The 25,358-nt window shown below is 44.1% G+C and overlaps 1 protein-coding gene and 1 long non-coding RNA gene across 4 annotated transcripts in view; both read right to left on the reverse strand.

The window, feature by feature from the left end:
- Nucleotides 1-2,273: 2,273 nt before the first annotated feature.
- On the reverse strand, nt 2,274-5,789 carry LOC121080492. 3 transcript variants are annotated; one of them, XR_005825390.1, is made up of 2 exons: nt 5,739-5,789; nt 2,274-2,389 (listed from the first exon to the last, which is right to left on the reverse strand). It is a non-coding gene; the product is annotated as an uncharacterized LOC121080492 (long non-coding RNA). The 3 variants fall into 3 exon arrangements; XR_005825391.1 differs by lacking the exon at nt 5,739-5,789 and adding an exon at nt 2,504-2,540; XR_005825389.1 differs by lacking the exon at nt 5,739-5,789 and adding an exon at nt 2,486-2,522.
- Nucleotides 5,790-10,115: 4,326 nt separating this feature from the next.
- The window catches only part of LOC121080491 (DDB1- and CUL4-associated factor 12-like), an 83,218-nt gene continuing 67,975 nt past the window's right edge, over nt 10,116-25,358 (reverse strand). The window contains exon 8 of the mRNA XM_040578531.1: nt 10,116-10,232. Within this exon, the coding sequence (XP_040434465.1) occupies nt 10,197-10,232 (36 nt within the window). The 3' untranslated portion in view covers nt 10,116-10,196. The remainder of the gene's footprint in view (nt 10,233-25,358) is intronic.

A 25,358-nucleotide genomic window follows, 5' to 3' on the forward strand; every position in this document is an offset into this window, starting at 1 on the left:
GTTTCCCAGCTCCTCTTATCGCGTCCTTGCTGGCCCTGGCCTTGTGCAAGCACCCGCAACCTGTTCCTCCCTCTTCATTCCACTGTTCTGATCGTGCCCTCATCTTATTTCTTCAGTATTTTTCCACTTGCTTCAAAGTTCAGTATAATCATTCAATACAGCAAGAGCCCCAACACCTCCCCCTTTCTTTTTAAATACAGCATTAATACTGCGTTCCATACAGCTTTGGAAACATTGTAAAAGACAAGGCACTAAAAGTAACAAAAGAATAACAAACAACAATATACTATGCAAAGCAGAAGCAAAAGCAATATTCATTAGGCCTATTCCTAAAAATAATGCCATCGTTCACATTTACAATGATGTTGTATTATATGATATTCAAAACTTTTTCTGATAATGCAAACCCAGAAGATGAGTTCGTTTCGATGTTCTGCTAAAAATATCTGTTCGAAGGCTTCATAAGATTGTAAGGCCTCGTTTATACCTGAAAAAGTAGGGGCATGTGTCCCAGTAAGAAGGGAAAAACCGCCGGAACCAAAACGTAGGAAAACCTTCCGCCTATATGCTCCAACCCTTTTACAATATCCACAATATAGAGTAACTGTTGAATTACAAGAAGTAGCACATATAGGACAAGAATTTTCTGTTTCTATCGGTCCTTGCCCAAAAAGATCCTGCAACGCACGCACAATACGGTCACAGTGTAACAAAGACAATTCACCGGAGGGTAATTGACATTGTATCTCCCGAGGTAACTGCTGCAAGATGGGCAGAATAATGTATGTTAACTTATCTACAAGCCGCTTTTCTTCATTTGGTCGTGGCGGTCAGAATAACCTTTCTCGATGCTGTGCCCACTGAGCCCACTGATCCCTCCTGTTCATTTAGGAGTCAATCCTGTCGTAGTCACCCTGCTCTTTCTTTTCAGTGGGTCGGTTTTCAATCCACGGGCGAACCCATTTTGCTGGAATCCACTTGGTCACTGCCCCTGTGGAGATACATGCATAACCCCGACCCCACGTTAATAAATTATGAGGTCCTGACCAACAATTTGAGACAGGGTCAAATACCTGGACAGCTATGTCACAATTCGAAAAATCGTTGGGATTGTTAGAAAAGTGATAGAAAATCGGCTGTTCAGTACGTTCCGTTCTGGGATTCAACCAGTTCAGTACATAGCATGCTTTTGCCACTATTACATGAGGACTCCTCTCCCCCTCTTTTCAAAAAAAACCAGACAGGTAATGTTTCAATGATTGATGGGCACGTTCAATAATTGCCTGACCACCAGAATTATTCGGAATTCCGGTAACGTGCTTCACCTGCCATTGCAGCAAAAAGGTCTTTATTTTAGCACTAAGATATGCAGGGGCATTATCTGTTTTTACCATATCTGGGTGGCCCAGCACAGCCATGGCTGACATCCAATGCTGGACATGGACATATTTAAGTATTCCAAATGGGGTGAATTCTGTAACATCAGTTTGCCAGATTTGTCGAGGTTGTTGCTTGTTTTAGAGGAGAATTTTGTAATACTGGGGATGCCACCTGAGTGTCTATATAAGCATCCTGTTCTTTTTCAGGGGCTAGTGTGTGAGGGCTGGCTATTAAGAGATCATCCATATAATGATAGGTAATAAGGTTAGGATTATTCTCTCTCCAAGATTGTAGAGCTAAATCCACAAACCACTGACATATTGTTGGGGAGTTTTTCATACCCTGAGGTAGTACAACCCACTCATACCTTTTCGCTGGAGCGGCACGGTTTATAGCTGGCACTGTAAATGCAAATTTTTCACAATCATCCTCATGCAGAGGAATAGTGAAAAAACAATCTTTTAAATCAATAATTAATAGGTCCCAATTTTGTGGTAACATAGTGGGAGAAGGCAGCCCAGGCTGAAGGGCACCCATGTCAACCATTTTTTCATTTATTGCTCTTAAATCATGTAATAATCTCCATTTTCCTGATTTCTTTTGAATTGTAAGAATGGGTGTATTCCATGGGCTAACAGAAGGTCTGATGTGGCCTAAATCCAATTGTTCTTGGACTAATTCTTGAATGTGTTGCAGCTTCTCTTGAGGTAAGGGCCATTGATCAACCCATACGGGAGTTTCTGATTTCCATTTTAATTTTAAGGTTGGGCAAGAGCTGCTATCAATGGCCCCAATCAAAAATCTGTAGAGATTCTCATTCCTCATTGGGAAAGTACATCTCTACCTAACAAGGACAAGGATGTGTGTAGGACATAAGGTTTTACCCATGCTTGATGTCCTTCTTGATCCGTGAAAAGAATGAAGTTTTTACTGACCTGTGTCAGACGACTTCCCCCAATGCCTGAAATGGTTGAACCCGCACTATCTAATTCCCACATGGTAGGCCAAACTGAAAAGGGAAGAACAGTAACATCAGCACCAGTATCAATCATCATTGAAACATTAGGAAGATTAACACCTTGTGGACCAGATATCTTAACATTACATTTTGGCCGCTCGGCACCAATAAGTTGACAAAAGGCAATGTTAGGCATACCCGTTGGGCCAAATGCACCTTGACCCCTGTCCTTTTCTCCTTTTTGAGGGACAGTAGCTTGGAATGGAATGAGCTGTGCAATAGTTCTTCCTGCTGGAATATGAACAGGTGGAGAAAAAACTTTTACCATAATTCCAATAGGTCCGGTATAATCGGCATCAATACAACCAGGAAGAACAAAAATCCCCTTTTTTGACGCAGAAGAGCGTCCTATAAGGAGTGCAGATAAACCATAACCCAAAGGACCACTAACTGTAGAAGGAAGTACATGTACCTTTTCATCAGTGATATTTACAGGTTCTGCCACGGCCAAATCGACTCCTGCGCTTCTTCTGGTGGCTGAATACAGCTCGCCGAGGCAGCCATGAATTTTGTTGGGTTCTGGGGATATTTCTTGGCCGCGTCCCTCAGAACGCGGCTGTTCCCGTTTCCCGGAACAAAGAGGGGTGTACCATCTTTTCTAAATTTTGAGCGACAATCGGCCGCTTTATGACCAAATTTTTGACAACGCAAACAATTTCCATTCAACAGAGACTTTCCTCCTAGATTCTTTTTGCAGTCACATTTAAAGTGACCTTCCTGTCCACATTGATAACATTTTGGCTTAAGACCCCGGTCCCCTCGGCCTTGTACCTTGTTGTTGTTTAGAGCTACTGCTAGAGCATTGGCATGTATTTTTGCCTTTTCCTCTTCCTCAACCAAAGGAGCCCTTGCGCATGCCTCTATCATTTGAGCGATGGATGCCCCAGGGGGTAAGGATGCTATAAGTTGCTTACAAGTGACATAGAAACAACATTAATTGCAGGAGAGTGTTATAATCTAACGTTCCTCCCTCCTGAGGCCATTTCGCATCACTCCCCAATTTATACAAAGGCCACCACTGATTACAATATTTAATCCATTTCCTTCTATTTTCGGTACCACCATGTCCTACGATATCACTCCAATGTTTTAATATACAACCCAAGGGCGATTTTTCACAGGGCTTACTCCTTCCATTTCCCATTTTACAATTTTAATTACTTTTTCTCCGGCCGCCTTAGCCACCCAAGGTCGGAAACACGGATAGAGCTCCTTGCTCATATTGCACTCAAACGCATGTCTCAAGCACTCTTGCACTCACACTCAGTCAAAATAATTAAGCTATACACTGAAAATCAAAATGCGCATCTCAATCACACCATTCACACTCTCCGGGCAGCCCTCAGTCACACAAGCAGTATGTTATACGGTACCGTGCACTTATGTACAACTTTTAGGAACACTGGCAGTTCACAAAGTATGCATTTCAATGAACAATTGCCAAAAACCAAACAACAAACAAAAAAAAAAAAAAACCCACATTTTTCCTGGTCTTAAGCAGAGTGTTAAGTTTTCCGCTATTTGCCACGAATTACCAGAATATTATTATTTTTCAACATACATTTCATAACTCCAAGTTTTGAACATGTAACAAGACAACACATAGAACAAACAAGACACAGAGCGCTATTTCAGTTGTTACATTCTAGGAATTCCCCAATTCTTAAGACAACCTAAAGGAAATTTTTAGCTTCCCCCCTTTTTTTTTTTTTTTTTTTTTTTTTTTTCCTCCTGGGGACTGCGCTGCGCGCCGGACGTCTCCGTGCGTCTCACCAGCCGCCCCGTTACTAAACATACCGTTTTATCCGCGGATCCAGGGGTTCTCTTCTGCTCCCGGGTGAACAGCTGAGAAGAGGAGGCTCCTCCGAGAAAATCTCCCGGGGCGCGCCTAGGAGCGTCCGCTCCGCAGCTGGTCCCTCAGCCGAGCAGAAATCCTCCTGCCTGGCTCGTCAAAACTGACGTGCGGAATTTGACTCTATAACTCGAAAGTTATAAAGTAGGTATGTTTATTGCGCGCAGATGCACGGGGGATCGCTCCTCCACAAGCGTGCATACCCGAAGTGACGAACCATCCCACATTTATACAATGAAACAAATGAATATTCAATTAACGCCTATACATATTCGTTACCTAAACCCCGCTTCCTATGTTAATTAGCTTATCAGTCCGTTTCCTGGAATGTGGTGGTCTTGCAGGTTTGTAGGTGATTCATGTTCTTGTGACCATCCGATCTTCTCCAGCAAGGAAACTTAGCACTCCCTCCCTCTAGATAGCATTGGAATATCTCTCATCCTTTTCTATTTTTTTTTTTTTTTTTTTTTTTTTTTTTAAAATAGCCCCTTTTGTTAGAGGAAGAAGGGCAGGCGTCTCCCCAAAACTGTAGTTGTCTCCTCAAAGCTGTGTGCCTATGTGACCAGACACTGCACCCATGACTAGTCACCATACCCACATTCCTTGAGCAAACATATACAATCACAATCAATGTCCATTGTCCCCATTTCACACTATTTCTCCATATCAAAATTACTTTATGTAATGCCAGAAACATCAGTCTCAGGATGAAATATAACTTACAACTTGATTTCAGCATTGCTCCTACCAGGTTTGTCCAAAGTCACACAATGATCTTAAAGTAGCCAGAGGCCATGGTGCATTTTAACACTGGTCAGGAAGTCAGATCTCAACTTTCACCTTTGCAAAGACAAACATGCTTCAAAAAATGCAGTCTATTATTTAGGAGCTGGTGGAGCTGTGCCGTTCCCACCCCAGCAGTTTTACATCCAGTACTCGCAATTGCCGGTATTAATGTCTGTCTGCCGCTTGCCGTTTGTTCCTTATCAGGACACCAGGATGGTAATTCATCATCTAATCCCCACGCTATTCGTTCAGCAGTAGTCATTACTGGATAAGCTTTAGATGTATAATCGGGGGGATTTTCACACGGAGGTTGCCCCTCTGGCTCTTCCTCCGACTGAGCAGTAGGATCGCCGGGAGGCCGCACTGCAGCTTTAACAGCTGCAGCGACTTGCACCTCGCCGTGTAACTGCGCGACCATACCCCGTACAGCCCGATACGTGCGAGCCAAAGTCTTTACCCCCTTAGTCCCGACTTGCACAGATTCCCACAAGTCCTCTCCCACTTTCTTCCATGTTTCATTATTATATACATCTTGCGTAGAAGCAAGGAAACCACGGCGGCGACTCCAACATAGCAGATCAATTACTGCCTGCCGTGAAACTGACGTTTCAGTTTTCTCTGCTAATTTCATTAAACTGTCTATGATTGCTTTCTCCACCGCTGATGCAGTGATCCCCATCCTGCTTAAGTTTCCTGACTCACCGGTCAGCCGTGCACGTTCCGCCTTTCTTCGGGCGCCCAGCTCTCTCTCCGCTGGCAGCAGGATCCTCGCGGCTCCGCAGCTTGTAACACGATCCTTAATGAATCTTCCTGACTCTTCGACCGATCCACACGTCGGGGTCACCAGATGCTGCGGGCATTCTGGGCGAGCGGGAGTCAGATTCAAATACTCATGGAGTTCAAGATCTGATCCGTTTATTGTACAAACCAGGCACACTTTTATAAGGCACTCTATAAACGTGTGATAATATGATTGGCTACTTTACAAGCATATAGTAATATGATTGGTTAACAATTGTTTATTGGCAAGATTTCTGTTTTTACTTTTTCAGGCACATAGGCTCCTTCCTGTTGTTTCCCAGCTCCTCTTATCGCGTCCTTGCTGGCCCTGGCCTTGTGCAAGCACCCGCAACCTGTTCCTCCCTCTTCATTCCACTGTTCTGATCGTGCCCTCATCTTATTTCTTCAGTATTTTTCCACTTGCTTCAAAGTTCAGTATAATCATTCAATACAGCAAGAGCCCCAACACACCTGGTTAAAAGTTTCTTTTACTTCAGGGAGGTCCTGTTTTCCACTTTTCTGTTGAATTAAAGATAAGCTCAAGATTTCAATCACTTGATCATTTTTAACTTTTGTTTTCATTCCTCCTTCTTTAAATGTCTAGATGTTCTAATAAATCTCATCCCAACAAAGATTCTGGTGAATTTGGCATTCTTATTTGTTTTCTTAGTTTGTACTTTAAAGGTTTCAGGATGTTTTCCTGGTGGCCAGCAGCTCCCACAACTGTAACAAATTCTTTTCACTGAAGTTTAACATCAAATAAGTTGGTTTTGTAATCACTAAAAATTCCACCTCATTTTTTCTACATCACGATTATCTAGTAACAATCAACTCAAACCTTTATCTAGTTCTATTACATCATCCTGATAAGTCTTTCACAACCAACTTTCAAACATCTAAATTTCCCCATCAAAGATGCACCTTTACTCTCCTCAGACCCGTTGCCTGCCCTAGAGGGGCCGTTACCGGTCCTGTTGTACTGCAAATGCTGCAGCACTTGGGGTAACATTTTCCAGGTCCTTCTGCTCAATTGTCAGCAACAGCAACCCCCTCCTCCTCACCAGCAGAAGGATTCGGGGCAGGGGATGCTCTTCCTGCTCTGCAGGTTACACAGGCCTGCCTCTGCAGCAGCACTTCTGTTTTAACTCTTTCTTACCCTGAATGCAAATCTGCTCCTTGTTGCTTTAAGCCTGTGTTCTTATCATGCCTTTGCAGGCAAACAGCCAACACCCTGCATGACTCAGCCGCACCTTCGAACTGGTACGGGGGTTTGTACAAACTCACCCCAACACTTTCACAAGGTCTTTGATTCTCCACACACACACACACACACCCCTTCAGATCTTACATACATTAGTACAAGTTTTTTTATCTTACAACGTGTTTCATTCTGGTTGCTCCACAGAAGGAACCACAACCTGAGCTCTTTTTTTTTATTTATTTATTTATTTTTAAACACACAAAAATTTCAACAAGAACATCTTTCTAGTTTAGGTCTCAATTTTTCCCTATCCTTTTCTAGAGCCATAATCAAAGATCAGGTGGTGTTAATCCCGCACTCCTTCTGTCACACAAACATATCTGCACACATTACTTCGTCCCACTTTTGTTCTCTACGAAGAAACAGCATAAGCTCTAAAATTGTGTTGTAATATAAGACTTCCTCAGAGTGGCCATCTTTCACCATCACCTAATGTATACAAAGGCCACGAATTCTGACAATATTTTAGAAATGTCTTTTTGTTCAAATTTCCTCCGGGAATTCTGCCAAATTCTTTCCAATGCTTCAAAATACATCCCAGGGGTGTTTTGGTATTTATTTCTTGGCTCAGTCTGCCCCCCATCTTCGTAATAAGTCTGGTATTTGTCTACAATGTATTAGTTATTACTGGAGGCACCATACTTATCTCATAACACACACCACAGTTCAAGACCTCTATTTAGCCTTATTTTTTGGTCTCTTTTTTTTTTTTTTTTTTTTTTTTTTTTGCGAGGAGATAGTATATCTTAGACACTTGCCACCCTTTGTTCGAGTATACATGTTACCAAAATCTTGGAATGAAGAACTTATCGACACCAATGTGATGTAGATAAGCAGACACTTCTTTATTGACGGCCAGGTGCGTGAGTGAGTCCTCTCACGATCAATGCACACCAAGTTTCAGAATCATACACCATATATAGAACTTATTCATGCATATTCATTAAGTATTCATGCATAATCATGATATTTCCTGAAAATCATTAACATACTCTCCTCCCATATCCGATTCTGCACAGTAAAGGTTAGAAAGGTCCAGAAATGGGTCTGGGGTACGATTTGGGTAGGTGGTATATGAGTCGGTGGTCGCGATCTCCCCCTGCCGGAATTACCTTTTACTAAAGTTCACGGTTTCTTGGCAGGTAACCAGAAGCTGTTCCAGTCGACTCTCCCCAGTTTCCATTAATTCTATATTCTGACATTTCAATACACTTCCTACATACGGAAGACTAGTCAACTACAAAGAAATCCTCTCCCCAGTCTCCCTGTAAATAATGTATCCAATTATTTTCAATCATCATGAATCTTAAGTCTTTTATCTAAGTTCTAATCATTCCTACTAGTACTAGGTGATACTGACCTATCCTTTTGGCCTCGGTACAGGACTGTACAAAGGATTTCATAGCAGCTTTTACTGTGCAACTACAAGTTTCATTAAAATATATTTCTTATCCCTCTATATTTCTATTAAAAATTGATTTTATAAAATCAAATAAAGTCAATCAATTCTAACTTATTAGCAAATCTGTAACATACAGACAGCACATACAACACTAAGGGCAGAGGTTAATTTGTGCTTTTTCCAAATGATGTTAGCTCTAATGTTTTGTCCAGTCTCCCGCTTTAATTTCTAATTATGCATTCCAACACTTCATAAATCGATTTTTCAATCGCTCCATCCATCTCTGGCTGGCCCTCGCGGGGAACACAGACATGCAGATCAGGACTCCCCACTCGCTTCGCAGTGACACTCACACACTTCACACTCTCCAGACAGCCCTCAGTCACATGGGCAGTATATTACAAGGTACCGTGCGCTTACATACAGCTCTAGGAACGCTGACAGTTCACGTTATCACACAAAGTACGCATTTCAATGAACAATTGCCAAAAAACATATTCTATTTTTTTCTGGCCTTAAGCAGAGTGTTAAGTTTTCAGCTATTTGCCTAGAATTACCAGAATATTTTTTTTTCAACATACATTTCATAACTCCAAGTTTGAACACGTAACAAGACAACACATAGAACAAACAAGACACAGAGCGCTATTTCAGTTGTTACATTCTAGGAATTCCCCAAATCTTAAGACAACCTAAAGGAAGTTTTTAGCTTCCCAAATCTTAAGACAATCAAATAGGGCTATTACCCTTTTCAGAAGGCGTCCCTTCTTCTCAACCCTGTGAGATGGCGTCCCATCTTTCGTCTTATAGGGTAAAACCAAATCTTAAGACAATCAAATATTCAAAACAAAGAATAAATATAAATACCTTTTATGTTGTGCAGAAGTCCTTGTCCACCTGTGTGAGAAGCCGAGGGGTAGGGGAGTCTTGCCAACAGAAGATGCAGTTGGGGGCCCTGAGGGTCCCCAGGCCCCTGGATTCCAGTACTGCTGGAGAGTTCTCCTGGCTGGCTCGCCAAACTGATGCCAAAACAGCACAGAATAACTGCTCAGAGACAAATTTTTTTCTTTTAGCAGCAACCCCCACCATATACTCAATAATTTATTACACTATATGCACTTTAAAACATATAGAGGTTTACACTCACCCCTCGAATGCTCAAAACAGTACTCACACACCAACATTCATATTATACAGAAATGTTCTCACATTTCCAACATAAAGTAAGTATAATATTTAATATTAATCCTATAATTATTAATCTTGTATACACGGATTGACTCCAAATTATCAAACGTTTCAGTCTTCCGACTAAAACACGGATTTCCAATATTACCTTAATATTAAAACAAATATCAATACAGAATCAGAGTTCAAATACCAAAACAGAATCAGAGTTCTTCAATATCAGAACAGGTACCAAAACAGAATCGGATGTATACCTGGGATGCTAGCTACCCGGTATACGCCATCCTGCATAAGCATACAATGATCTTACGCCTTAAGGACAGCTTTACAGATGGACCGGTTCCAGAACAGAATCCGAAACAGTACTGTTTAAAATATAATATTAATACAATATTTTAATATAATATTTGAATAAAGATAGTACCTTCGCTCCGTAAGATGGAGTCCTTGTCTGCTCCTGCAGTGATCCAGATGAGATGAGGAGGCCCTCCGGGAAAATCCCCGGGGGTACACTAGGGAGTCCCCGCTCTCAATGGGTCCCACAGCCGAGCAGACCAGGTCTCACCTGGGGTGCCAAATTGATTTAAAGAATCAGTTACCAATATTCGAGTGAGCGGAGGTTATCTTTATTCGGCAGCGCTGGGTGCATGGGGGATCGCTCCACCAAAGTCATGCACACCGAGGGAACCTTTCAGTCCCCTCTTTATACAAGTCACTCATGTCTATTCATTAACTTTCTGGGAACTCATTAACATATCTCACACCTGGACAATTAGCACATTCCATCCAAGGGCCTAGTATATCTTCAAGTTAACAACATTAACATATCTCGTGCCTGCGCAATGTCCTTGAGGAGTTGTCTCTACGCAGACTCTATTCCTTAGCGGTCATGTTTAAAGCCTCCATCTTCGCCACGTTGCATGTACAACAGGAATCTAAGACAAAATGTCCCTTTTAAAGAAAACCAACCCAAGGACTTAGCAGTCTGTGCATCCGTCATGTGGCAATAAGGGTCCTTGGACATTTCCCGACTTTTAACTAAACATAGGTGCGTCATCCTTTAGATAAGTGGTACAGCATTCACTATTCAGTGTCTCCAAATATCACACAGCATCTAGCCCAGTAGCATTTGTAATAGGAGAAAATTAAACAAGGATACCAGGACAAAAGCACTGTAGACTCCTCTCTGCTGTACATGGAGTAAATAGAAATGAGAAAATGTCATATTTCACTGCCAAAGCTTCCAGAGGAGAGCTAAAGGAATAAACTGATGGATGCTCGGGGACACAGGCCTTTGCTCCAAATATTCAGTACATCAGGCTTGGAGAGGAGACCCTGCACTAAACACAGCAAAGGTTTGATTAAGCCTGGCAGGCAAATTATATCTGCTGTCTATGTCAGGACTTTATCTGCTGTTACAAGGATTTGCTACCTTTTCAGTTTTCCAAATACTAAAGAATAATCCAGTGCAGGTGCAAATCCTGCCAGACTGTATGATTAAGATTACTTCAGGATTGCTTTTCTCAGTCACCTACTGCAGATTTCTTAAATAGCTTGCAGTCTATGTACGACAGGCTGGAAACCACTGTTCTGGTGCTTTGGCATTCTACTTACCAGTCACATTTGGGAGTGGGGGGAAACCACTTGTGTTAAAAATATACCCTGTTCCTGGTTCAGAAGTCTGCTCTTCTTCTGTGTTACAGACAAAAAATGAAAATCATCTATTCTTCACAGGCTCAGGCTGCAGTGTATCTTCCCTCCTCTTGCTAATGCTCTCTTCTACTTTCCAGACTACCAACCCTTGCCCCTCAGACTCATTGGACAATTAGTCCAACTGAGCTGAAGTTCAGAGCAGTTTTTCACTATTTAGTCTGAAGTTTGTATTTTCTTTGTGCCTGTTTTTCCCCCCAGTTGCGTCACCTGGTCTAATAAAAATACTGCTCTTCTCTGCAAACTATTCTTACAGCCTCAACCCATAACACCTGCATCAACAGCACTACCTTTCTCTAAAACATACTCCAGTTGCCTCAGAAAGACAACATATCCAGTCATACTCAGACTCTGTCAATGAGAGACTGCACAAAGAAACCAAGCTTGGCTTTCAGAGTTGAGTTTGCAGGCAATTAGGAATTCTCTCTAGTTATAGTGGAACAATTGAAAATCTTGGATGCAAAGTGAGGTTGTCTCAAGAGATGTTACCCTTGGGCATACCAGGGATTGCTGCTGCATTTAGACTTGGGGTGAAACTCTTAAAGATGCTGTCTAGAAATGGGATCCAATATGTTATATTGTGTTAATATGCATGCAGAAGCAAGGCTTCAGCAACATTTGTATTTGAAAGGGATTGCCATTTCAGTTGTGGAAGCAAACCTTTCTGATATAGATGTCGTTCATTAATTCACAGCATTGAAGGTAGGGTAATGATATCATTGTATCTAGCTTTCATACAGCCCAGGCCATTAAAATCTCTAACATGCACGGGGGCTGCGTTAGTCCCTCATGTCTCAGCATCATCCTGGGAATTCATGTTGGACTGCTTGATCATCCTTTAGAGTCGGTATGTGCCTGGAGACATACCCTCTTCTGTAGGTGCTCCCTGTGGCCCCTGGTCCAAGTTTTCTCACCTTGTAATTTGGCTGTATGAATAAGGTGATGCATTTTCATGTGACCAGAACCTGAAATTGATCTGTACAACCACCTTAACTCCATTGTTATTTTCCATACCTCCAACCTTTTTCACAAAAGTATTTATTTGTGGTGACCATACTTATTTCCAGATTGCTGAGACAGTTCAACACATCTGAGCCTGATATTGATCCTGTAGAGCCTCGTTATAAACACCTGTTTTGGGGAGGATGCTGGCAGTTGTAATCTGTGTAGTGCATGCTCTGCTAATGGTGAGTGCTTAGTTTGTTTTGTCATACTCCCTGATTTAATTGTGATGTGCCTACTGTTACCTTTATCAGCTAAACAATCTCTAAGAATTAAATAGGGTTTTGTTAAACAGACTTATTTTCTACACAATCCTGTTGCCTGGAATTAACTGTATATCTAGCCTTGAATTCTCTATTAACAAAGTCCTTTATCAGTTTTCCATTATTTTGCCTGTGACATCAAGGTATCTGGTCACGCCTCTGTGCCCTGCTCAAACAGTGTCATGCTTCCAGCCTCTTAAAATTTCCAAAGATTAAAATTATTTCCATGAAGCCAGAAGTTTCCCTGGCCAGCTCTTAAAGAACCTGGGGGGGTAGCGTTGGACTAGATGATTGTTAAAGGTCCCTTCCAACCCACAGGCCCCTTATGGCCCAAACCATTCTATGCTTCTATGAACTCTTGGGTGTAGACACCTTAGGGCTTGGTGATAGAAAACCATTTCTGACTGCCAAATGTTACTTTGCACTAGTCAGTCCATAAGCTAACAACCAGCTATTTCTTCTGTCCCACTGTGACACTATTAGAGCATCCTGCTTCTTCATGGAACAAGAAGCAAGCATTTTTTGAACACTTCTACTTTTATAATCATCTGTTAGTGCTTTTAAAACTGTCTACAAGTGGGCCAATATGATTGCTAGGAATTGTTCTTTAAGAGGTTGAAAGTTCTTAGAAGCAAAAAAAATCCTTTTGCTGGTATAACTTATACCAACTTATATCAGAATAAATGTAGAGGAATTTGTTTTATCTGTTCCTTTTTTAATTTAAGTTACAGGCAACTCAAGGTTTATCAACCAGAGACGCCAGTTGTTTACATGCAGAGCTAGTTCATTCTGAGATGAATGGTTAGCTCAGCTGCATTGTCTCATAAATGCAAAGCTAATTCAGTTACTGGGCCACATCAACATCCTCGTGCCCTGCCAGAGACTTTTAAACATCCTTGTACCATGTTGCACAGCACCTCTTGCAGTGCTTACAGAGCATCTGCCTTTATCAGCTGGATTTTAATGGGCCTAGTGGAATCTCAACCCTCCCTTACTCCAGATAATGTAAATGTTCCTGTAATTGATTTCTAAAGTCAAAGCTTGGATGTTGCACCATTTGCTGTTTTCCCCCAAACTTCATCTTAGGATAAATTACAAGCATTTTTATCCCATGATATATTTTAGGAGAGTTTTGAATATCATGTCCAAGAATATTTGCCAACTGGTTAAATGTCAGTCATCTGTTTTAAATTATAAAAGGGCCATTTGTAGATGCAGCAACTGGCAATGGCAGGAACAAATCAGTGAGCTTAAGAGACCTTGGGGAACTACAGGCTGGTCAGCCTCCCCTCAGTCCCTGTGAAGGTGATAGAGCAAATAGTACTGAAATCCATTTCCAAACATATTGAGGACAATAAGGTGATTGGGAGTAGTCAGCATGGATATACACTGGGGAAGTCATGTCTGATCAACTTCTACAATTAAATGACTGACTGGGGAGATGAGGGGATGTTGTTCATGCTGACTTTAGCAAAGCTTTCAACAGTGTTTCCTAGAACAGCCTCAGAGACAAATTGATGAAGTACAGATGTGGTGGTTTGACCCTGGCTGGATGCCAGGTGCCCACTACAGCTGCTCTATCACTCCCCTCCTCACCTCAACCAGACAGAGGAGAGAAAATATAATGAAAAGCTTGTGGGTCAATGTAGAAGAATTATAGAGGAATGAAGGCAGGTTAATTTACATTGATAATATACAGCTGTGGGCTGGCTTCAGGGGCAGTGGGTTGGCTGACGTGGATAAGGTGCAGCTGTGGCTGGTTCCTGTTAAGTAGTTAAATAGCTCTAAGGGGGATGGAGGAGGGGTCCTGGATGAGGGGGGAATCTGGAAGGAGTAGGGAGAGTGTGCTTTGGGTGTAGGAGAGACAAGGAGTGGCTCAGGGTGTAGAAGGAGGCCTGGATGAGAGGAGGCTGATTGGAAGAGGAGCCAGGAGAAGGAGGATCTGGATGCAGCAGAGGTGGGCTGAAGAAACAGCATGGACAGTAGATGAGCCTTTGAAACCTTGTGTGAGACTAATGGTGGTATCAAGGCATGAGAGGGCTGGTATGGGGCAGTAAAAGCCTTGTTGCAGCTGGCTGGCTTGGATAGCACTGTGGCAGGTTGAGATAAGGACAGGGAGATCACTCACTAATTACTGTCACAGGCAAAACACTCAACTTAGAAGAAGTTAAATTATTACCAATTAATAACAGGAGTATAATGAGAAATAAACCCAAATCTTAAAAACACCTTTCCTTCACCCCCACCTTTTTCCCAGGCTCAACTTCATTCCTGATTTTTCTACTTCTTCCCCGAATAGTGCAGGGGGATGGGGAATGGTGGTTGCTGTCAGTTCATCATGTTGTCCCTGCCACTCCTTCTTCCTCATGCTCTTCCCTTGCTTCAGCATGGGGTCCCTCCTATGGGAGACAGTTCTCCATGAGCTTCTCCAATGTGGGTCCTTCCCATGGGCTGCAGTTCTTCAAGAATTTCTCCAGCATGGGCCCCTTTCACAGGGTGCAGCCCTTCAGGAATGGACTGCTCTAGCGTGGATCCCCTTACAGGGTCACAAGTTCTGCTAGCAAACCTGCTCTAGTGTGGGCTCCTCTCTCTGTGGGATCACAGGTCCTGCCAGAAGCCTGCTCCAGCGCAGGCTGCCCAAGCTCCGTGAGCTACAGGTGGATATCTGCCCCACCATGGGCTGCAGGGGGACAGCCTGCCTCACCATGGTCTTTGCTATAGGCTGCTGGAGAATGTGCTCTGGCATCTGGAGCACCTTCCCCCAACACCCTCCCTCACACTGACTCTGGTGTTGTAGAGTTGTTGCTCTCATATTCTCACTCCTCTCTCTTCTGGTTGCTGGTGTGCAGCAGGTTTTTTTCAGCTTCTTAAATGTGCTGTCACAGAGGTGCTGTCGCTGATCAGCTCAGCCTTGGCCAGCAGCGGGTCCATCAGAGCTGGCTGGTGTTGGCTCCATTGGACATGGGGGAAGCTTCTGGCATCTTCTCACAGGAGCCACCCCTGTAACCCCCTGCTACCAAAACCTTGCCATGCAAACCCAACACAACAGACTAGGTATATGGACAGTGAGGTGAATTGAAAACTTGCTGAACTGCTGGGTTCAAGGGGTTGTGATCAGTGGCATACAGTCTAGCTGGAGACCAGTCACTGGTGGTGTACTCTAAGGTTTGGTCCTGCTACCGGTACTGTTGAATACCTTCATTAATGACTTGGACAGTGGGGCAGTCCTGCCTCAGACAGTTCACAGATGACACAAAACCAGTAGGAGTGTCTGATGCACCAGGTGGTTGTGGTGCCATTCAGTGGGACCTCAACAGGCTGGAGAAATGGGCCAACAGGAATCTCATGAAGTTCAACAAAGGGGAATGTGAAGTTATACACCTGGGAAGAAATAACCCCATATGCCCCTGTGGGCTGGGGTCAACCATCTGGAAATCAGCTTGGCAGAGAAGAACCTGGAAGTCCTAGTGGACAAGTGGAACACAAGCTAGCTATGTGCCCTTGCAGCAAAGGCCAACAACATCTTAGGATGCATTAGGAAGAGTGCTGCCAGCAGCTTGAGGGAGGTGATTTTTCCCCTCCTCTCACCAGTTCAGCACTGGTAAGACACATCTGGAGTGCTGTGTCCACTTCTGGGCTCCACAATACAAGACAGACATGGGTATATTGGAGGGAGTCCACTGAAGGGTCACAGATGATTAAGGGACTGAAGCACCTGACATACTGGTACAGGCTGAGAGCTGGGATTGTTTAGCCTGGAGAAGAGGAGGCTCGGGGGATCTTATCAGTACTTTACCTCATGGCAGTGACTAAAGAAGATTAAGCCAGAGTTCTCAGCGGTGCCCAGTCATGACACACAAATTGAAAAACAGAAAATTCCATTTAACCATAAACCTGTTTTTACTGTGAGGGTGGTCAAACATGGGCACAGGTTGCCCAGAGAAGTTGTGGAGTCTCTGTTCTTGGAAATATTCAAAACCTGCCTGGACATGGTCCTGGGCAGCTTGCACTAGCTGACCCTGCTTTGAGCAGGGGGTTGGACTAGGCGATCTCCAAAGGCCCCTTTCATCTTCAACTATTCTGTCATTCAGTGAGTATAGGAACCCAGCATTCGGGGATATAACTTGATCTCTCTATTTCTTATTCCAGGAGTATGTTAGTAAGTTGAGAAAGGTGACAGGGAAATCCATGTCAGATGAGCCAGACATCCATGTAGTCACTTTTGTCCTGGTTTCAGCTGGGATAGAGTTAATTTTCTACTTAGTAGCTGGTGCGGTGCTGTGTTTTGGATTTGGTGAGAGAACAATGTTGATAGCACACTGATGGGTTTTTGGTTGTTGCTGGGTAATGTTTATACTGAATCAAGGACTTTTCAGTTCCTTGGGCCCTGCCAGCCAGAGGGCGGGAGGGGACACAGCCAGGACAGCTGACCTGAACTAGCCAAAGAGGTATTCCATACCATATGATGTCATGCTGAGTATATAAACTGGGGGAAGAAGGAAGGGGGGACGATGACATCTGGCATTATGGTGTTTGTCTTCCCAAGTAACTGTTATGTGTGATGGAGCCCTGCTTTCCTGGGGATGGCTGAACACCTGTCTGTTCATGGGAAGTGGTGATGAATTATTTATTTTGTTTTGCTTGCATGCGCGGCTTTTGTTTTACCTATTAAATTGTTCTTATCTCAACTTTCGAGTTTTACATTCCTTCCTGATCCTCCTCCCCATCCCTCTGGGTGAGGGGGGAATGACCAAGCAGCTGCGTGGTGCTTGGTTGCCAGCTGGGATTAAACCATGACAATATATAGATGGGCCTGGGATCAAGGGGTGGACTTAACCACGGATACTATTGCACAGGGAATCCATGAATGTGAAACGTGCTGCAATTAAGTAAGCCAAGTGGTTAAAGCTTCTGTGGTATGGAGGACAATGGCTGAAATAAGAATATGGGGAGGCCTGGCAGACTGCCTATATCACACTCCCACAGACCCACCGAGGCAAGTGCCATGAGCTTACAATAGTAGAAGCAACCACCGGATGGCTGGAAACATACCCTGTGCCCCATGCCACTGCCCAGGACGCTATCTTGGGCCTTGAAAGACAGGTCTTGTGGCGACATGGCACCCCAGAAAGAATTGAATCGGACAATGGAACTCGTTTCTGAAGCAATCTCATAGACACTTGGGCCAAAGAGTGTCATATTGAGTGGATATATCACATTCCCTATCAGGCACCAGCCTCTGAGAAAATTCAACGTTATAATGGACTGTGAAAGACTACACTGAAAGCAATGGGTGGTGGAACTTTCAAACACTAGGATAGACATCTAGGAAAAGCCACCTGGTTAGTCAATCCAGAGTATCTGCCAGGTGAGCTGGCCCTGCCCAGTCAAAGCTTTTGTGTACTGTAGAGGGGGATAAAGTTCCTGTAGTGCACCTTAAAAATATGCTTGGGGAAACAGTCTGGGTCATTCCTGCCTCAGGCAAAGGCAAACCTATTTGTGGGATTGTTTTTGCTCAAGGACCTGTGTGCACTTGGTGGGTAATGCAGGAGGATGGGGAAGTTCAATATGTACCTCAAGGGGATTTGATTGTAGGTGAAAATAACCAATGAATTGAATTGTGTAATGTTAATTGTTACATAATATTGTACATTGTCACTTCTATATGCATATTAGTATGCTGGGCGTCGTGGTGCCCATCTCTACCAGTTTGGACTGGAAGATCTGAACCTGACTCGTTTCCAACTGCCACACCAACACAAACTTTGGTGAAACCAAATCAGTGCAGCTGTAATAGAACTGGCTTCGACATGCAACAATCCAACACCTCTTACCATCTTCCCTGCCCAGAAAGACTGTTATAACAGATGGAGCCCAACGACATGGACTAAATGAACACAATGGACTTTAGAGGGATGGTCCATAGACTGAGGGAATGAGATCTGTGTGTTTATGTATAAAGGACAGGAGAGGTGATTACATATTGGAAAACATAGCATGACGTAAATGGTATGGAATAAAGGGTGGATGCTGTCCTGGTTTCAGCTGGGATAGAGTTAGTTTTCTTCTTGGTAGTGCAGTGCTGTGTTTTGGATTTGGTGTGAGAACAATGTGGTTGGGGACTTTTTAGTCTCTCAGGCCATGCTGGCGAGAGGACTGGAGGGGCACAGGAAATCGGGAGGGGACACAGCCAGGACAGCTGACCTGAACTAGTCAAAGGGATATTCCATACCTTGGGACATCATGCTCTGTATATAAACTGGGTGTGGGGAGGTGGGGGTTTGGCCAGGGCTGCCAACTGTTGCTCAGGGACTGGCTGGGCATCAGTCAGTGTGTGGTGAGCAGTTGTATTGTGTGTCACTAGTTTTCTCCCTTCCCTTTGGATTTTATTCCTCTCCCCTTCTCTCTCCTTTTCATTATAACTATTATTATTATTATTGTTCTTTTGCTTTTATCTCAATTGTTAAACTGTTCTTATCTCAACCCTGGAATCTTGCATTCCTTTCCAATTCTCCTCCCCACCCCCCTGGATAAGGGGGGAGTGAGCAAATGGCTGTGTGGCACTTAATTACTGACTGGGGTTAAACCATGACAATACTATACTGTCTTCCTACTGAGCCTTATACCAAAACTGAGAGCTGAGAGATGCAATAATAATAATAATAATATATATATATATCTCCATGGCCCTGGAGACATGCAGGAGATGATGAGTTAGATGTGTGGTGGGATGAGGCTAGAAGGCATTGGTAGCAGTACAACCTTTGGCTCCTGGCTTGCCTTCTGTCACAGCCATGGATTTGGATGAGCTTGTGCCAACCCCTCAGAGTAGAAGCTGGAGGCGAACTGCTCATGAGCTGTGCTCTATTTCTAGATGGTCATGCTTGCTGCTGCTCCTCCTTAACACAGAACAGGTCCCCTGCCAGGCTGATGCTTTTGTTTCTACCTCTAAGCCTCATAAGAAAGCGAGAGTAAAGGGACAGTTACTTTAAGCTATAGAAAGGGCTCTGGCCATGAGGATTACTAACTCCCCAGCTGTATCAGATGCTCCATCGAGTACAGCATTCAGATGGTGTGGGACTTGTCAGCTGACTGGCAGGACCAAAAAGGATCTGGGGTGGCTGAGGACCTCAGGAAGTACCAAGACAGTCAGTACTCATCAAGCTCCTCCTAGATGTGTGTCCAGCTTAAATCTCAGCAAGAGTCCAAATCCTCCCCCAGCAGCTAATTCTAGCATTCACCTATTTTGCCCCATCATCTGTCTTGCAAATCCCCTTGCTTTCCCATTCACTGTGCAGATGAAGCAGTTTGTTCCCTTCTGTGGGGCAGATCATCTCTTTGTTGAAAGGGATTTTTAACTGTTTCATGGCCACAGTCTTCACTCCTTACACTGAACAGTCCAGGTTCCCTCAGTGCTTTCTCACTGGCTGTGCTTGGTGCGTGTGTCATTTCTGTCTGTGGAACCAAGATTATATCCCTTGCACTCCTTGTCCTGGAGCTGCAGCAGGTCCACGCTGGTATTGACTGCTTTTACTGTACACTACAAACACGGTGGCAGTGCATCCCTTTCAATACTCAATCTGCTGCATGCCTCCAACTCCCAGTGCAGCTGCTGCAGGTTTGCTTGGCTGTCATCGCTTCCCTTGGATGTATTTTGTTTCTGATCTTTGTGACTTGGGATCTCAGCTCTTGCCAGCTGGTGGCATTGCCATTGGAGAACAAGGAAGCCAAACCAAGCTCCAGCACTATGGGAATAGTTTCATACTGGTTCTGTTTGTTCTTCCTAGCCATAGCTGTACTCATCCTGTCCACTTCTGAATGGAGGATCGGGATAGTCTTTCCCAGTGCAAGGTGCTTTCAAGGTCCAGTAAATGGATTAATAAATTGAGATGCCAGGAACACAGTGCTTGAACTGTTCTTTGGGCAAGGGCGGCCCATTCTGTCAGAGATTGAAAGTGAGCAAGTTCATAGTGTATTAGAAAAAAAGTACCTCCGTGCTTTGTCTCCCAACTTCCTCAGTTTCTTCTCCAAGCCTCCTCATCTGGAAGAACAAATGTCAGGATGGCTTCAACCCCTTGCAAGGCTCAAGGGACCATGTGGCCAATGTGGCATTTGGGAGCTACTGATCAGCTGCTCCAAAGTACCGCCCTGCATGGAGAGTCTTACTTTTCCCTCTTCATTAAGGTGTACCACAAACTGGGGGAGGTAAGACAGAAGCCACAGACCTTAAGTGCAGGTCAGCTTGACAGTTGCTTGGACTGTTTGTGCCAAAGACATAAACAGAGTGTGGGTCATGTTCCAGGGATGCTGAAGTCTCAGCAGAAAGATTTGCAGCCTCTGTAATCAGTGCCTGTGTTTTTTTCCTGTATTGTCACATTTTCCTGTTCCAGGGGTTTCCTCTCTCCACAGATACACTGCAGTGCCTGGTGTGTGTTGAACATTAGGCACACAGACTCATCTACAATAGAAATTTCAGAGATTCTAGACAACTGGAAAGGATGTGACTAGATTTACGATTGCCTTTGGGGAGACACAGACTGGCACTGTTGCTGTAAAACTCCTCCCCATATACCTGCTGTGTTCTAGGTAAATATTCACCTAGGCAGCAATTCTGGATAATTTCTCCATGTATATGAGCCCTAAAAGAGGTCTTGGAGCCAGGAAGGTGAAGAATGGTTGGTCAGCACTAAGAAAAACACCTGGGAAAGTACAGTCCATTTCCTTGCTTACTGTGGTGGCAGACTGCTTCCAGCTGCTGAGGGCTACTGGATGCCATGCAGCAGCTGGGCCAGCAAGGATGCCAGTAGATATCTAATCACCTATAACGAATTCTGATCTTACTCTCTGATGAAACCACTTCATAGAGACTTTTTTCTCTTCCAGGAAAGAAATTCTAGGAGTAATGATGACGTGCCACATGTATTTGTAGGAGCATCTCTTTCCTGTTAATCACAGAAAGCCAACTTTAGCTTTTTAACTGTATAAACAGGATTTGACTAAAAAAAAATAAATTCTCTGTTTTCTTGGGGCATATAGAGTAGGCTGCTGCTGTTGTACTTTGAGTGCATTTGGTTCCAGGGAAAGCTTTTTGTCCTGTGCTCTGGGCTGCTCCACTTTGCTTAGGAAAAGAGTTTCAATGTTCTGCACAGAGCAATAGAAAGGTGTCATGGATTAATCCTGGCTGGCAACCAAGCACCATGCAGCTGCTCGCTCACTCCCCCTCACCCAGAGGGATGCAGAGGAGAATCAGAAAGGAATGTAAAACTCCAGGGTTGAGATAAGAACAATTTAATAAGTAAAGCAAAAGCTGTGCATGCAAGCAAAGCAAAGCAAGGAATTCATTCGCTACTTTCCATTGGCAGGCAGGTGTTCAGCCATCCCCAGGGAAGCAGGGCTCCATCATGCATAATGGTTACTCAGGAAGACAAACGCCATAATGCCAGATGTCCACCCCCCCTTCCTTCTTCCCCCAGTTTACATACTCAGCATGACATCATATGGTATGGAATACCTCTTTGGGTAGCTTGGGTCACCTGTCCTGGCTGTGTCCCCTCCCGATTCCCTGTGCCCCTCCAGCCCTCTGGCTGGCAGGGCCCAAGAAACTGAAAAGTCCTTGACTTAGTATAAACATTACCCAGAAACAACCAAAACCATCAGTGTCCTATCAACATTGTTCTCTCACCAAATCCAAAACACAGCACTGCACCAGCTACTAAGTAGAAAATTAACCCTATCCCAGCTGAAACCAGGACATATATGTTACATCTCTTCCTTGATGGCCTGAGGCATTACGGGCCTACCGAGCTATAAATAATTCACCTTTATGCTGCCAATCCAAATCTACCTGAGGTACTTTAATCTTGGCTGCCTGATCTACCTGTTGGTTGCATTAATGTGCCCCAGTGGCCTGACTATTGGGTACGTGAGCGTGTACATGACGTACTTTATCAACCAGGTTCTCCACCCAGGCAGCAATATCTTGCCATAATGCAGCAACCCAGATGGGTTTACCCCTGTATTGCCAATTACTCTGCTTCCGTTGCCATAACCACCCCTACAGAGCATTTGCCACCATCCATGAGGCAGTAGAAAGGTAAAGTATCAACCACCTTTCTTGTTCAACAACGTCTAAAGCCAGCTGGATAGCTTTCACTTCTGCAAACTGATTCAATTCACCTTCTCCTTCAGCAGTTTCTGCAACTTGTCATAGGGGACTCCATATAGCCGCCTTCCACCTCTGATCCTTTCCTACAATACAACAGGACCCATCAGTAAACAAGGCATATTGCTTCTCATGGTCCAACAGTTCATTATATATACAATGGGGCTTCTTCAGCACGTCACCTTCTCTTCCTCTGGTGACATCCCAAAATCTTTACCTTCTGGCTAGTCCATAATAATTTCCAAGATTCCTGGATGATTGGGATTTCCTATCCAAGTTTGTTCTATAATCAGCATGACCCACTTACTCCACGTAGCATCAGTTGTGTGATGTGTAGAGGAAACCCTCCCTTTAAACATCCAGCCCAGCACTGGTAACTGGGGCACCAAGAGGAGCTGCGCTTCAGTACCAATCACTTCCAAAGCAGCTCGAACCCCTTCATAAGCTGCCAAAATCTCTTTTTCAGTTGGAGTAGAGCGGGCCTCAGATCCTCCATATCCCCAACTCCAGAAGCCCAAAGGTCGTCCTCCAGTCTCCCCTGGTGCTTTCTGCCAGAGGCTCCAGGTTGGGCCATTCTCCCCAGCTGCAGTGTAGAGCACATTTTTCACATCTTACCCAGTCCAAACCAGCCCAAGACCTACTTACTACTTGAACTATTTCTCATTTAATTTGTTCAAAAGCTTGTCATTGCTCAGGGACCAATTTAAAATCATTCTTCTTTCAGGTCACATGATAAAGAGGGCTTACAATCATATTGTAGTTTGGAATGTGCATTCTCCAAAAGCCCATGACACCTAAGAAAGCCTGAGTTTCTTTCTTATTAGTTGGTGGAGACATAGCTGCTATTTTGTTGATCACATCCATTGGGATCTCACAACGTCCATCTTGACATTTTATTCCCAAAAACTGGATCTCCTGTGCAGGTCCCTTGACTTTACTTTGTTTTATGGCAAAACCGGATTTCAGAAGGATTTGGATAATTTTCTCCTCTTTCCCTAAAACTTCTTCTGCTCTATTGCCCCATACAATGATGTCATCAATGTACTGCAGATGTTCCAGAGCTCCACCCTGTTCTAGTGCAGCCTGGATCAGTCCATGACAGATGGTAGGGCTACATTTCCACCCCTGGGGCAGTCGATTCCAGGTGTACTGGACACCCCTCCAAGTGAAGGCAAAATGTGACCTGCATTCTGCAGCCAAAGGGATCGAGAAAAACACATTTGCAATATCAATAGTGGCATACCACTTGGCTGCCTTTGATTCCAGTTCATACTGAAGTTCTAGCATGTCTGGTACAGCAGCACTCCATGGCAGCGTGACTTCATTCAGGCCACGATAGTCCACTGTTAGTCTCCATTCTCCATTAGATTTTCACACTGGCCATATGGGGCTATTAAAGGGTGAGTGGGTTCTGCTGAGCACTCCTTGGTTCTCCAGTCAACGAATCAGCTCCTGGATGGGAATCAGGGAATCTCAGTTGGTGCGGTATTGCCGCCAGTGCACTGTGGTAGTAGCAATCGGCACCTGCTTTTCCTCAACTTTCAGTAACCCCACCACAGAGGGGTCTTCTGAAAGACCAGGCAAAGTAGACAGCTGCTTAATTTCCTCTGTCTCCAAGCCCACCGATACCCTTTTGGATCCTTGAAATATCCTCTCCTAAGATAGTCTATGCCAAGAATACATGGAGCCTCTGGGTCAGTCACAATGGGATGATTTTGCCACTCATGCCCAGTCAGGCTTATTTCAGCCTCCAATACAGTTAGCTGTTGGAGTCCCCCTGTCACTCCAGAAATAATAATTGGTTCTGCCCCTTCATAGCTTGATGGCATTAAAGTACACTGTGCACCTGTATCTACTAGAGCTTTATATTCCTGTAGGTCTGATGTGTCAGGCCATTGGATCCACACAGTCCAGTAAACCTAGTTATCCCTGTCCTCTATCTGGCTGGAGGCAGGGTCCCTCTAAACCTGGTCATAGGATTCCCCACCAGAATGGCAAGTGGTGTTGGGAGAAGGGTCCGCCGGAGTCAAGAAATTACTCAATATGAGTTATGCATCTTGCTCATCTTTATTAGCTTCTAACACTTCTTATATAGACTCGATACACAAGCATGTTCCCAAAGCAAAAATATAATTGGTTATTAGCCCCTAAGCGCGCGCTGCTCTCACACCACTAATTATCATGATTAGAACAAGCATTCTGTCCATGCAGCTATTTGCGTTAGCTATGTTTTAGCCTTGCGGTTTGCTACTCCCTTTATTCCCATTCCGCTCCCTATCTCTCTTGGCCCTGCACCTGTCTTCCCTAACAGCTGCAGCTTGTTACAGCCACTGCCTGTTGGCACAACAAAGTTACTTGGTCTCAGGATTCAAGAATAGCTCAAGGCTACTTTCTTGTTAACCTCAGCACAACAACTTCAGCACAATTCTAATTCCAGGCCTGGATTGTGCAGATCTTCAGAGATTCTAAAGCCATGCTTCTGCAGCCATTCTTCTACAAAGTGGTGCAAAGCAGATGTAGCATGGAGTAGTTCTGCTCCCTTATGTCTTGTCAG

This window comes from Falco naumanni, chromosome W (genome assembly GCF_017639655.2).
Source record: "Falco naumanni isolate bFalNau1 chromosome W, bFalNau1.pat, whole genome shotgun sequence".
Classification (NCBI taxonomy): domain Eukaryota; kingdom Metazoa; phylum Chordata; class Aves; order Falconiformes; family Falconidae; genus Falco; species Falco naumanni.